Source organism: Piliocolobus tephrosceles, chromosome 2, assembly GCF_002776525.5.
Source record: "Piliocolobus tephrosceles isolate RC106 chromosome 2, ASM277652v3, whole genome shotgun sequence".
Classification (NCBI taxonomy): Eukaryota; Metazoa; Chordata; class Mammalia; order Primates; family Cercopithecidae; genus Piliocolobus; species Piliocolobus tephrosceles.
Genome location: NC_045435.1, coordinates 86,176,708 through 86,191,595, shown reverse-complemented (window position 1 = coordinate 86,191,595; position 14,888 = coordinate 86,176,708). Strand labels below are relative to the sequence as shown.

Genomic DNA, 14,888 nt, shown 5'->3' with positions numbered 1-14,888 from the left:
GATCTCAGCTCACTGCAAGCTCCGCCTCCTGGGTTCACGCCATTCTCCTGCCTCAGCCTCCGAGTAGCTGGGACTACAGGCGCCCGCCACCACGCCCGGCTAGTTTTTTGTATTTTTAGTAGAGACGGGGTTTCACCATGTTAGCCAGGATGGTCTTGATCTCCTGACCTCGTGATCCGCCCGCCTCGGCCTCCCAAAGTGCTGGGATTACAGGCTTGAGCCACCGCGCCCGACGAGGCCCCTTCTTTCAATGGCGATAATCACACGGCACAGGCGATCTACACTCTGGCTACACCTCCACTCAGAAGACCCCACCGGCAGTCCCACCAGGAGGACTCTTACTGCCCATCTACAGATGGGGAAACTGAGGAGAAAAAGGAAATCACTGGCAAAGGTCACAAGGCTGATGGGTCAGTGCTGTAGCTGCGATCTCGCCTGGCACGTCTCCCTCTTCATCCAGTTGCCTGGTCCACGCTGCCCTGGAAGCCGAGTCACCCTCACAGACTCATTTCTGGAAACCCTACTTATGAAGAGGCTGGGGGATCTTATTTCAGAAGTAAACAGGATTTAGTTGGCCCAGCTCTCCTATGTGGCAACAGACCTGGTCCCTAAGTGGTGGAGCAGCTTTGGCTGAGTGAAAGAACCTGGGCTCCCCCCAGATCCAGGGTAAGCTGCTTTCCCTTTCTGGTCCCCTGTTCTCCCGTCTGTCTCTGACAGCTGCCCCTCAGTGCCAGTCACTAACCAAAGCTGCTCATTTCTGCCCTCCCCAGGGCTATGGCTCCTTGACCCCTGGCCCATGCCTACGCAGCTCATGGATGGATCTCAGCTTGCCTGGTTCCTGGTCTCCTCAAGCCCTCTCCCATCCCCTGCCCTGACCCTGTCTCAAGGTCTGTCTGTCTGTTCATCTGTCCATCTGCTTGACCACCTAAGGCTCCTCTCCTCAGAGGCTGCCAGACCTGATGACTAGGGACACAGGGGAGGAGAGAACCAGGGCTGCTCAGAGGGATCGTGAATAGAAGGCTGGGAGGCCCCACAATGAATCTTCAAAGGCTTCATGACTGCTGTGCCCGGTGGAGACTGCGTGCCCTGCTGACCTTTTCTAAGTCCCACCCCATTGCCTAGGGCTGCCCCTGCTGGTTTCAGATGCCTGCCCAGCCTGCACTTAGCAGTCCTGTGGGATGAATATGTGAACTGAGAATGGAGAGTTGCCCACTTGTCCACCAACCCTGCCCAGGGAGGGGCTGGACCCTAGGCACCCAGGAGGCTGAAGGATGGGGCGTCTTGCCCTAGCTGATCGCCATAACTGGGCTCCAGCTGGTGTTGACACAGCAAACATGCTGCAACTCCCATTTGTCGAGGCACAGAGTGGGCAAACACAGGAGGCTGCAACAAAGGGCCCGACAACCGTGACCAGCCTCTCAAACAAGGGGCCCCAGGCCTGTGCCAGGAGGCAGGAATCTTCGAGCAGCTGGATACTCTGGCCCTCAGAGGTGAGAGCTGGGGACAGGGCCCTTGATGAGGCCCTCAGAGAGGGGAAGGCTGGCAGGAGGCCCTGCAGCCCAGGATTGTTCTACACACGGGGCGGAGCTAAAGGAGGACAGATCTGTCTGTCCGTGGGGCCCGTCCCACGTGCTACCCCCAGAAGCATCCCTCCTTGGACTGCTGTCACCAAAGCCTGGGCATAAACTCTGATGACAGATCTGTGCAGCCACACTTGTTTCAATTGTACTGGTAGGGAAACTGAGGCCCACAGAGTGTGAGGTTTGCCAAGGGCTCAGTGCTGCTCAAGTGTGAGGGGCTGCAGCACAGGACGTGTGAGGGATTTGATTCTTGGCCACCTTCTATGCTCTGGTTCCAGTCATGGGCACCCCGTGCCATGCTGCACCTGCCTAAGGACCCTTGGCCACAGGTTCTTTTTTAGGGCAGTGCAAGGTCTGGACTGTGTGGGATGTGGTCTCTGGATGGGGTCTCACCTAGACCCCAGGGAGCCCCGTGTACCCCAGGGAGACCAGCCTCACACTGCATCTGCACATGTGCTCCGTGGAGCCTGCCAGTGGGCAAGACCCTCCGCCACTGCATGCACGCATCCCAATACACATACATGCGCTCTCCACCTCAGGACCTTGGGCCCTCTTGCTCCCTGATTCTCCCTTGCCTAGCTAAATCCTCCCTCCCCCCAGGTCCCCTGGGCCTGGTCAAGTATCCCCATGGGCTTGCCCCATGGCTCCACCCTTTGTGGCATGCATCACATCACTGCCATCTTCAGCAGACTGCACTCCTCAAGGGAGGGGCCCAGCAGGTCTATTCATGCTGTCCCCGTACCTGGTAACCTACTATCGTGCCAGCACACAGTAAGGGCCAGTGCTCAGTAAACAGAAGCTGAAGCAAGGGAATCTGAGGCACCTAGTATCCCAGGACAGGAGGAACCAGGGTCAAGGTGGAGTCTCCTCCAGGAAAACCTCAGGTGCCCCTGCCCGGGTCACCACGGCACCTGGGGCCGGTGAAACCTCAGGTGTTAGCTTGGGGAAGACAGCTGAGGGTCTAGGAGGGTCCCAAGGGCCTTCTTGCCACCCTATGCCCCCTACCCTGGGTCTGCAGCACTATGCCTTCCCCAGCAGCGCCTCTGTGAGCCTCAGCTTCCTTCTCCCATAGGTACCCACTGCCACAGAGAGGCATTGCTCACTATGTATTTTAGGGCACAGAAAGTGGGGCCAGAGAAGTGACTGGCCGCTCCCAGGGCCATGCTTCCACGAGACCAAGCTTCCATATGTGGATATGCAGCTACCACCCCAGAAGTCAGGTGGAGAGCCCTGTGCCCTGCCTGTCACCCCCACGCACCCTCTCTCCTGCAGTGGAAACTGATGCACAGGCCGAACCTTCCAGGCTCCCCTCCCAGCCCCCAGTACTCCCATCTCAGCGGATTCAGACTCAGTTCGGCTCACTCTCACTGCTAGGCCAGTGCCCAGGCTGGGAACTCTACTGAGATGCCTTCCTTCTTCCTTTCTTCTACCTTTGGAAATTCCACCTGCCTTCCAAGGCTCAGCTCAAATGCTACCTCCTCCAGGCTGTCTTCTTAGACTTGCCTGTCCCATGTTAGCTGCTCTGCACATTGGGACCCCACAGCCTGTTGCCCGTCTCCTTGAAGTCTGGGCCCCAGGGCAGGGATTAGCCTGGCCACCGGCTTGCCCTTCCTCACATGCACCTACCCTCCCCCAGCCTTGCACATGAGGATTTCAGAACAAAGAGCCAGACACTATTAAAACTCAATTAAAATTCTTACTTTTCTGATCCTAAATTAGGCTGATTTGTCCCTGTGGCACCTGCAGGCCCTTTCCCTCCGCCTCCTTGCATCTGCTCCCTTCACCAGCTGGGACCCCCAGAGAAGAGGGCACCATCAGGGGATCCTCCCTCTACACAGGCCTTCGCTGGGGAGTGGAGACACATATATCTCCCTCCCTTGGGGTTCATTTTCTCCATTCAATGGACTCCCATCTCCCTGTCCTGGATTCTTCTCCTCTGGAGGTGAGGTACAAGGGTATTAAAAAGGAAACTTGGGGCAACAGCTCCCAGCCTGCACTTGGAGCCATCTCCTAGCCATCCTCTCCAGCTGCTCCCCAGCAACCCCCAAGTCGAGGTCCTGCCTCTAGGCCCTTGCTCATGCTCTGCCCTCCACCCGGCATTCTCACCTTCCCTTCCTGCCCCTGGCCTTTCCCTTTGCCCCAGCCAGCACCACTCTGCTTCCTCCCAATCCCTGGGAGCTCTGGGAGGGGCAGGTACACAGGCTCAGGAGCCAGGGTAAGCAAGGGGTACTGAGACCTTGCCTCACCCAGACAGTGACCAGGGTTGACATCTAGTCTCAGACTCTGTTCTCTCATTTGTAAAACGGGCATTCTGCCCCACAGCAAGTAGACATTGGAATCACACCTGGCCTAGGGCCAGGCTGGGGGCAGCAGAGGTTTGCTGAATGACTGAGTGAGCAAGTGAAAGACAGGGAGGCTGCATGGCACTCCCAGGGGAGGCACCTGGCATCAAAAGCAAGGCCATAGGGCAGGAGAGGCTCTTGCAGTGAGAGCTGGGCCTGGGGCATCTCAGCCAAGGTGTCCCCACAGGTGGTGGGGTGACACCAGTCACGACACCCAGGGTGTTGAGCTTCTGGGCCTGACACATGCCTGCAGTCAATCCCTTCCTCTGACCTTCAGCCACTAGGGAGAATTTGGTGGCTGGGTACAGGTGTCTGGAGTTGACCCATCAGGCCCTGTGGGCCTTGGGGTGATGCACATCAGCCCCCGTAGACCCTTCCTTTGACTAGCAGGTGCTAGTCAGGAATGATCACAGAGCTTCTGACCCCTCCTGAGGTCCCCGCATCTTGGAGGAGGTCCCAGGAGACGGGCCTGCTCCACAGGAGCAGTCTCAGGAGCCAGAGAAGCTCAGCCCCAAATCCACAAGCCAACCTTTCCCAAGGCCTGGCAGGCTGGGCCAGGCCCTTGTCTGACCACCACTAGCTCAGGTGGGTGGGTGAAGACAAGAGAATGACTATTTCTCCTGAGGACCTTTGGCCATGCCCCAGCCATGTCCCACCTGCACTGTCTCCCTTGACCTTCCCAGGGAGACCAGCTCCCAGCTGGAGGCCTCCAAGGGGTCTTGGAATTCTAGACCGCCAGACAGAGATGCAGGCAGGGGAGGCCGTCCCCACACTCATGTCCAGCTGTTGGGGGTAGTGTCTTTGCCCAAGGCTCATGCTGACCCCAGGGACCCTTGGGTTTACTGTCCCTTCTGCACACATCCAGGCCACCTCGTCCAAGGAGCCCTCTCTGATGCCCATTCCTTGGTGGTCACTCTGCCACCACATGCTCCCTGGTCTCTCCTAGCATTCACCACCAAGTCCCTTCCTTATCTCCTTGCCAGCCAGCTCTCTGGCTGCCTCCCTCTGTAGGCGGAGGGCCCCAAGGGTGCCCACACAATGGGTGTCCAACAGATGCCCAATCCCCAATGCTTCCCCCATCCCTGGGGACCCCCAGCTGGCTCCTGTGGGCGGCACCTTGCCAGGAAGCAGCGGCACTGTTTGGGTGAGGGGAGAATAATCAGCTGTAAACGCTGCAATCAGGGAGAAAAGGCTGCTTGGGCGCTTGGCGCCCACGCGTGCGCCTAATTGGCTCCACGTGTCTGCGGCTCCTTTCAAGAGCAGGAGAGTGGAAGGGTCAAGATCTCTTAATGTTCATAATGGAGGGGAGGCAGAAGCCATCGCCAGCCCCACATAAACACCTTTTAATTGCCCAGAGAAGGGTGGGCGGAGGCAGCCAATGCCACAGGATTTCCTGCCTGTCCCTCCACCATTACTGCACCTTTTAGAGCTTCCCTAGTGTGGAGTCAGAGCCCAGAGGCTGAGCCCCAGCCATAACCCAGAGCCACAGCCCTGGCATCTGTTCTACAAATGTTCACGAGTTTGCAGAACTCGTGTTCTGTTCCAGGCCAGGCCTTGGCAGTAGGCGACACCCATGGCCTGGTCCTCCGGGGGCCAACCTGTTTGTCTCACTCTCGTCAGTGAATGCACCAGTGGACCCGGCTGAACTGCCCTCCAGCTGTCTCAGTGCCAAACTTTCCCCCACATCTTGCTGCCTCCTCCAGGCAGCCTTCCTGTGACCTCTCTGGACTGAAGGGATCTTTCTCCTGCTAGTCTTTCCGCCTGCACCTCTCCAAGGCCCCCAGTATCTCCCTGCTGTGGCTCCCATGGCTGCATTTCTGTCCTGTTAGGCCAGTGGTTCTCAACTGGGGCAAGTTTGCCCCCAGACCACATTCGGCGATACTTAAAATTATTTTTGGTCGTGACTACTAGAAGAGTGGTATATTGCTGGCATCTAGTGGGTAGAGGGCAAGGGTACTGCTAAACATCCCACAGTGCACAGGGCAGACCCATCACAAAGCAGGATGTGGCTCAAGGTGTCAGCAGTGCTGAGGCTGACGCCCTGCTTTAGATAAGGCTTTAGAAAGGAGGTGGGAGCTGCGCAGAATGGTCTCCTTCCTGACAAAGGGAGCAGTCTGCTGCCCCACAGTCCCTGGCTCCCTCCCTGGCTCGCACCTCCTGCCCCTCTGAATGCCCAGCCCAGAGCCCAGTTCCTGAACAGACCCAGCCACACTGCCAACAATGCATCACTTTAATTGGGTTAAGTGGCCATTAGCAGCAAAAGCAGGGCGGCTGTGTGCAGAAGGGTTTTTAATTTTACTCTTTAAATGGTGCTCATTCCCCAGAGAGGCCACCGATGGTGGGAACAATGCCTGCTGGAGCCCCTAGAACCCAGGCCAGAACTGCACGCCACCCCTTCCCATCCATGTGAGCCTCATGGGGGTGTGGGAGGGGTGCTCAGTGTCTTGTCTTCACTGCCCAAGGAAGAAACTGAGGGGGCAGGGACTTGCCCAAGGTCACTAGGTCATCAGAGAGCAAGCCCCTGTCAGAGGAAACCAGTGCCCCATCTCCTGTTCCCTCGACCCTGTCCCGCTCCGGACAGCAAACACCACATGGCCACTAATGGTAGCAGAGAGGAGGGCAGTGGCTGGGGAGCCGTATGTGGGGTCTGGAGCCCAACTATCTGGATTTAAACCCTGGTTTTGGCCAGGTGCCATGGCTCACACCTATAATCCTAGCACTTTGGGAGGCCAAGGCGTGCAGGTTGCCTGAGCTCAGGAGTTCGAGGCCAGCCTGGGCAACATAATGAAACCCCAGCTCTACTAAAATACAAAAAAATAGCTGGGCATGGTGACACGCACCTGTAATCCCAGCTACTTGGGAGGCTGAGGTATGAGACTTGCTTGAACTTTGGAGGCAGAGGTTGAAGTGAGCTGAGATCCCACCACTGCGCTCTAGCCTGGGTGACAGAACAAGACTGTCTCCTAAATAAATAAATAAACCCTGGTTTTGCTGTGAGACCTGGAGCAAGTGGCTTAAGTTCCCTGAAGCTTAGTTTCCTCAATGTGAAATAGAGAGAAGAGAGCAACCCAGCAACCTGTGTGAGGATTCAGAGCAATACAGAGCATGCAGGCTCACTTCAGGTCTGGCACCTGGCGGGCACTCAGAGGCCAGTCATTCTGGGAAGGAAAGATTTCAACCATTTTTTTGGGAAAAGTCCTGAACTCTGAATCTACACAGAATCACCTGTGGCACATTAAAACATTCTGATGCCCTGCCCCCGAGCCCCCGGCCCCCCCAAGAATCTGATGTGCTTGATCTGAGGCAGGGGCTGGGTGCCATGATTTTAGAAGCTCCTCCGACAATTCCAATGTGCAACCAGGGTTCAGAAATGCTGCACGAAGGCAAAGCTTTGACTCTTAGGACAATGGGAGGGACCTGAGGGGGAGGATGGGAGGCATGGGCATGTTAGGAGGGATTCTGGGCTTAAGCCTGGGGCTGGGGTCTCCAGGTGCTAGATTCCCAGCGGGGCCTCCCACCGTCCCTGGTTTGAGGAAGGAGGCAAAAGGGCCTCCTGGAAAGCAGGTTTCCAGCCACCACATTGATGTCCTTCCGGAACCTGCTCTGGCCTTGCTGTCCTAGCCTTGGGCTTCCCTTTCTCTAAGAACCAAGCCCGCTGAGCCTCGATACCCTTGGCTGTGTCCCTGAGAGGAGACTGGAATCTCTCCCACTGGGGTCACCCCTCACCTAATCCTGGGCAGGGCCTTCCCTTCCCCCATGGCCTCTCCTCCGAGCCACACAGCACAGGATGGTGCTGCAGGGGCACAACCTTCAAGGGATTGTCCACACTGTGGTCTTTATAAGTGACACCCCTGGAGTTGTGAAACCAGAAGTGCTGGGCAGGGAGGGTACTCATGTCCTGGTTTCATAGGAGGAGAAACTAAGGCCTGGGACAGGACTGGACTGACAGTTCCATGAGGACAGAAACAGGGCCTGTCCTTCATCACTGCACCCCCAGCGCCTGAACAGGGAGTGGTACACAGTAGCCAGCGGCGGATGTTGGTGAATAGATGAAGGAGGAATGTAATGATGAGGGGGTGGTCTTCCTGAGAGCCAGGCCATAGGCCAGGGCCCAGCTGGGAGGGCAGAAGAGTTCTGATTTGGGTCCAAGTCTGCTATAAGAACTTAGGCACCTCCCTGTTCCTCCTGGGACTCAAGACTCTGAGAGAGTGGGCCCTAGTTCAGAGGCCCCCATCTCCCTAGGTAGTCAAAATTCCAAGACAGGTACCCCTCCGTGTTTCTGAAGCTGAGGGCCCAGCCTGTTTCCCGGACTTGGGGATGCTGGTTGCTTGCGTTGCAAGGCCCCTGATCTGGCCTGCTCCCTCCTGACTCTTGGCCCCAGCAACCACCCTTTGCAGCTTGGAGAAACTCGTTACAAACATCTGATTGTCCCTGATTAGATGAGACAATGAACTTCCGTCCTGTGTTGCTCAGCTCCCTCTTTGCAAGCCCCCAATTAGAATTCCAGACCAGAGCAAAGGATTTAAATTGGATTACAGGGAGAGAGGAACAACGTAGTGGGGGGTGGGGGGTCCAGTCCCCCAACAGCCCTCCCTTCATATATACTCAGGCTGCAAACCAATATGAAAAAGGAGAAAGGGACCACAACTTGATTAAAAGCACATTTAAAACATAATTAAGACCAAAGCTCATCTTCAACAATTAGGACCAAGCAGCAGGAAGGGAGATCCTCCCCTTCCTCTGAGGATATGGGCAGGAACATCTCGTGTGTCTGGAGCCGGGGGTGCTGCAGCAGGAGGAGTTCACTGCCCAGGAATGCTGGGAGGCCATGGGCTGTGGGCTCAGTGCACGCCTCAGGAATAATGTGGGGAGTCAAGGCGCTGGCTCAGAGTCAGGGAGACCTGAGTTCAAATCTTGGCTCTGCCATATCCTGGCCTGATGCATGGCACCTCTGAGTCCTAGTGTCCCCCTCTGTGAAGCGGGGGTAGCCAGGGCTTCCTTCTCCGGGTTGCTGTGAGAATGATGCATGACAGACTCAGCGCGTGGTGAGTGTCTGTCTGGTCAGTGCATGCCTTTCCCCATCATTTCTCATAAAAAATAATTTCTGGGTCAGATGCAGTGGCTCATGCCTGTAATCCCAGAACTTTGGGAGGCCAAGGCAGGTGGATTACCTGAGATCAGGAGTTTGAGACCATCCTGCCAACATAGTGAAACCCTGTCGACATGGGCATGGTGGCGGGCGCCTATAAACCCAGCTACTTGGGAGGCTAAGCCACAAGAATCGCTTGAACCCAGGAGATGGAGGTTGCAGTGAGCCAAGATTGCGCCACTACACTCCAGCCTGGGTGACAGAGTGAGAGTCCGTCTCAAAAAAAAAAAAAAAAAAAAAAAAAAGAAAAGAAAAAGAAAAGAAAAGAATTTCTGTTTAGTGCTGGCTATCTCAGGCCATGGCTGGGCTGCAGGTGCAGTGGAAGGGAGAGACACCTGTCTGCCTCATATGGCAGAGTCCAGCAAGGGGGCGATGCAGGGAGAGGGTTGGGACCAGGACCTCAGGCCTTCAGCTGCTCCTGCTAAGCTATCGGAGTTGACTGTTCCTTTAGGGGTGGGGAAAGTGGCTTGGAAAGAGACCCCAGCCCTGTGATTCCCAAAGGGCTAGGCAGGAAGCTGGGTCCTGGGCTCCATGCATGGAGGGTGGGTCAGGCGTCTGTCTCTGCCACCACTCAGCATCCCTGCTGTCCCATGGCCTGGGTGAGTGGTAGACTGAAAGGCCTGAGGGCTGCCCCTTCCCACATTTATCAGACAGTTCCAACACAAGTTTGGGGCTGGGTGCCCACATTTGTAAACTGGACAGGGGCAGCAAAGCTGGGAAGTAGTGTGCAAATGAAGGGTCTGGAAGGAAGTGGGGCAGAGACAGAGTCGGAGAACAAGGGAAAGGCAGGAGAAGGGCATCCAGGCCCACCCAGTTCAGAAAGGCAAGAAGGTGGGGAGCGATGCACTGGCTGAGAGAGGCGAGAGTAATGGGCTGCTATCCCTGCAGAAGGTGTGGCTCTGCCTGCTCCCCGCTGTCTTCCCACACTCATGACCAGGAGATCCTGAAGGTTGGGTGGGGCCCTGCTCTGGGTCCTCTGGGTGGGAGGTCCTCAGAGTCCACCTTCTCTGGGAATCTGGCCCCAAGAAGCAGCCTCCACCTATTCCATGGCCCCAGGTCACATAGGGACAGCCAGGGGATCCCATGGGGGACAGTAGGGCCCAAACTCCTGGAGAAGGAAATTCTGGTTCTCTCTTGGGGACTGGGTGTGGGCTGGGGTGGCCACCCCGACTTAACCCAGCCAGAACCCTGGCCTGAGCCTGGGCACAGCTTGTGTAGACTTGCTCATTTAAAAAAAACTGCTTTATTGAGAAACAATTTATACACCGCAAATCCACCCAAATAAAGTATACAATTCAGTGGCTTTTAGTATATTCAGAGTTGTGCAACCATCGCCACAATCTAATTTTGGAATATTTTCATCACTCCGAAAAAGAAACCCTGTACCCATTAGCAGGCCTTCCCTATCCCTTCCCTTCCCAGGCACCCATGCATCTACTTTCCATTTCTATGGATTTGCTTATTCTGGACATTTCATAGAAATAGGATCACACAATATGTGGTCTTTTGTAACTGACTTCTTTCACTTAGCATAATGTTTTTGGGTTCATCCATATTGTAGCAAGCATCAGGAGACTTCATTCCTTTTTTTTTTTTCGCTTTTAAAGAGATGAGGTTTTTACTCTATTGCCCACGCTGGAATGCAGCGGCACGATCATGGCCCACTGCAGCCTCGATTTCCTGGGCTCAAGCCTCAGCCTCCTGAGTAGCTGAGACTACAGGTGTGCATCACCATGCCCAGCTTCATTCCTTTTTATTGGATTAGTTTGTCTTTGACACAGGCTGGAGCAACTGCAGGTATGCCTCTGATCTGGGGGAAGCTTGGATGCCTCTCACTCATTTACATATGACCTTCCCTGGTCACTTGGCAGCTGAAAAGCCCCATCCCACCTACTCTCCCTCGGATGGGTTGATTGCCAGGGGTCCGCCTGCTTTGTCATGGCAGCCCAGCACGTTACTGTTACCCCTCAGAACTACAGTGGCCTGAGGCTGACAGGCACAACCTCTCTGAATATAGGGGCCCAGATGAAGGAGCAGAGAAACATTCAAAGCCATGGGCAGAGCAGCCCCCATCCTTACGTGGCCTTCTCTGTGGGGCTTGCAGAGCCCCTTGACACTCCCTCCAAGAGAGCCTGCAGCCTACCTCAGGGGCAGACTCCACTAGCAGCAGGTCACTATCCTGACCAGGAGCCCATCCAGGGAACCACCCATAAACAAACCTGGGGACCCAGAAGAATGGGAAAACCCCAGGCCCGGAAGGAGGGAGGGGTAGGGCCTGCCCCAGTCCCAGCCTCAGGCTCACACAGAGCCCCAAGACTCCAAGTCACCACCTCTCATGCGGCTACTCCAGAAAATATCATCCTGTTCCTGCCGCGGCTGCCCACATTCCACGTGGGCACAGCCCTGCTGATGCTGGCCCAGCTGAACTCAGCAGGGCCATGTGATGAAGGCTCAGGACACTGCCCTCATGGTGCAGGACCTCTCCACCTGGCCCTCCCTCAGCGCCCCCCCCCCCCCCCCCCCCAACACACACACCTACCTTCAGGGCCTGCACCTTCCTGTCCAGCAGGCTCTCAATGTCCCCTGCCACCTTCTCCACCAACTTCTGAGGCTCATTCTCCTGTACCTCGAACAGGTTCCGGTTGTCCTTGTAAATCTGGAAGGAAGCAGAAGCCAGGGGTGAGACCAGGTGGTCCCATGTCCCCATGCCATGGCCCCTGCATACCCCTCTGCACAGCTCACCTCAGCACAGTCCTCACCCGCACCCAGACCCTGTCTTTGGCCTCCGAGAGAGGGCATGGAAGGCCAGTGCCCCCACAGACTTGAAGGCAGGGCAAGGCCAGGGGCTCTGTAGCTTGCATCTGGGATGAGAGCCCAGTTTAGGTTGGTCTTTGTGGTTGGTGGGATGGGGTTGTCACGGCCTTCTCTGGGCCTCAGGACCCCCCCTTTCAAGGTCATGAGCAGCCCCTCCGACTAGCTCAAGGTAACTGAATAGCAGAGGGGAAGGGTGAGCTGAAGAGGAGGCAGGAGGTTGAGGAGAGATGGAGTCAATAAGCACACAGTACACACCCCATCCCAACAAGAATATGCTCACATCCATGCATGTGCACACACAGCCACGGCTCCGCACTGCTCAGGCGTCTGGACCTCTTTTTGAGGGTGCTGCCCCAGGGCTCTTACAGAAACTAACAGGAGCTCTGGGTAATCCTACAGGCTCCTCTGTCATTCAGGGCACAGAACATGGGGAATGGGGACCAGGGAGGAAGGGGCAGGTTGAATCTGCCCAGCCTTCCTCCAATGGGGGTGGGTCGGTGCGCAGGCACATGTGGCAGTGTAAATCTGATGGGGTGTGTGTGTGTGTGTGTGTGAAAGAGAGAGACAGAGAGAGAGATGGCTCAACATATCCATTTGTGTGCACGTGCCTGTATGTTGGGGCTGGGGTGGGGTTAGAATCTCTAACCCCCCAGGGGCTTGTGAGTCTTAGGAGCAGATTTCTGCAAGTGTCTTTGTTCACGGCTGGGTCTTGGGTGTGTGTGTGTGCGTGTGTGTGTGTGCATTTGTATGCATCATATACCACGGCATATGTCTCCAAGCCTGACTGGGTCCATGTGTTCATTCAGGTGACCCAAGGAAGTCTGTGCCCCAAGCACAGGCTCCTTCACCACCAGAGGTCACAGAATAGGCTGCTGTGACTGAGCCGTGCCACAAGGCTGAGCAGAAGTGGAGGGATGTGGAGAGACAGAGAGGAGGTGATGAGGGGAGATAAGGAGGGGGGAGAGGCAGCCGATGAAAGACAGACAAGCAGTGAGAGATAAGGTCGGTAGAGTGACAGCGAGAAGGCAGGGAGATAAGACCTTGTCATCTGACAGGGGGACGGGGTGGAGGGGGTTGGGTGCTGCCGGAGCCCCTGCCCTGCCACTACCCAGTGCCTGGCAGTCCAGGGGTTAAAGCAACGCACAAAGCCGGCTCAGGCAATCTTCTCCTCCTCCCGCCACCCCCATCCCTCCCGGCTTCTCTTTTCTTTTTGTCCTTCTTTTAGAACAAAATAATTTGTGGTGAAGTCGCTCCTTCCCGCAGAGCAGTGGCAATCAGGGGGTGAGACTTGAGGCCTGGCCACATGGCCAGGAAAGAGACAGGCCCCGAGTGAGTGCCAGGCCAGGATGTTCCCTGGGCCCTTGGGCCCTGCCTCAGGACAGAGATTCACAGAGGCAGACAGTGATAGAGACAGAGGGTAAGGAGGGGTTGGACCCTAGGGATCACTGAGGAAAGGCAGGAAACCTAGAGCCTAGCATCTTACTGTTGGGGAAACTGAGGCACAGAAACAGGAGAGGACAAGGCCAGGCGATTGAGTGGCAAAGCCAGATACCCCATCAGCTTTCAGCCATCCTTGACAGATCACTCTGGGGTGTATGTGGCCATGGTCTCAGTCACATCCACTGATGCCTCTGGAGAGTGGCGCCGTGACCCACTAGCACCAGCAGGGGGCACCGCTGCCCGGCTTCTCCTGGCCTGTAATGAAGTTCATACCTCAGACTCTGTCAAGGTCATTCCCAGGTGCAGACAACAGTCTGGCTGTCCACGGCTGTGTACAGCCCCAGGATCTGAGGCAGGACCATGTGGTTCTCCTGGGAAAGTCCAGGAGTCCCTCCTCTTGGGCTCCAGGGTGCCCCTTGCAGCCTGGCATGGTGACTGTGCTGGGGATCGGGGGCTGCAGAGTGAGCGGGTCTCTAGGTGGCAGGCCCACACCTCAGGGCACCAACAGGTGACATGAGGCCTTGGAAGCCGAGTCTCTACCAAAAGTCACTCATCTCTGAACCTCCATGACTAATCTATTAAATGAGAGAACAGTAGTCCCCACCTCATGGGCTGGGGACAGCAAACCCATGCCTTGAGCAGCCTGTGCTGTTGTTACTGCTATTGTTTGGGATCACCAGAATTCTGCAGATGGAATCATAGTCCCTCCCTGCCCCCATTCTCTCCCTGCTAGATCTGTACACTTGGGGCTGTCCAAAGCCATCGGCTGCATTCCTGAACTGGTAGCCTCAGTCTCCTAGGGTCTGCCCACCTCTAGCCCCACCCCCTTCTCCCAGATTGGCCTGGGCAGTCTCCCACACTGGAGCCACCCTGTTCTTGTCTCCAACACCTCAGCCTCGGCCCCAGAGGTGATAACGGTGGAACCCAGACACTGGGACGCCACTAATAGGGCACAGCCATGGCCAGCTTCCTTCTCTCTCTCCCAAGCACCATGTCTGTGTGCTGTGGACACTTGGCAAATCCATATGCTGGATTCTGTGTCCAAAAGCAGAGCTCTGGGGCCAGCTGGGCCCAAGTCTGATTCCTCACCTTTTGCCTGCAGCTGCAAGAGCCCTCAGGGCCCAGGGATGCATCCACTGTGCTTTCTTCCTGTTCTATTTCTACCGGAGGACCCACCACAGCATCTTTCTGCCAGCCCTGGTGCCACCACCTGGGGCCCATCAAGCCCACTGACCTATCATGTGACTGCAGGCTTCTGGATCTCCAGCCCAGGCCCGTTCCCACAGCTATACCTTGACTCACACTGTCTCTGCATCCCCTCCACCTTGCCCTGCTATCTAAATCCTCTCTAGGGCAAGGCCAGGGAAATGGGCTGGAAGGGGTTTCTGGTCAGACGAAAGCAGAATCCCAGAAGTGCAGGGGCTGGTCACACTGCCAGCCAAGCCTGCTCCCCAATCCCAAATGAGCCCTTGAGGTGCAACAGTCCTCGAATGATAGCCCCTAGTGCCATAGCCCTCCTCTCAACATTCCCCTGAACTTGCCCCAATTGTCCCTATCTTCTAG

General features: G+C 56.2%; 1 protein-coding gene across 2 annotated transcripts in view; it reads right to left on the bottom strand.

Annotated features, from left to right (window-relative positions):
* The window catches only part of CACNA2D2 (calcium voltage-gated channel auxiliary subunit alpha2delta 2), a 140,891-nt gene that overhangs the window by 59,987 nt on the left and 66,016 nt on the right, over positions 1–14,888 (bottom strand). For both annotated transcript variants that reach the window (XM_023231425.2, XM_023231424.1), the window contains exon 3: positions 11,611–11,727. In XM_023231425.2, the coding sequence (XP_023087193.1) occupies positions 11,611–11,727 (117 nt within the window). The remainder of the gene's footprint in view (positions 1–11,610; positions 11,728–14,888) is intronic.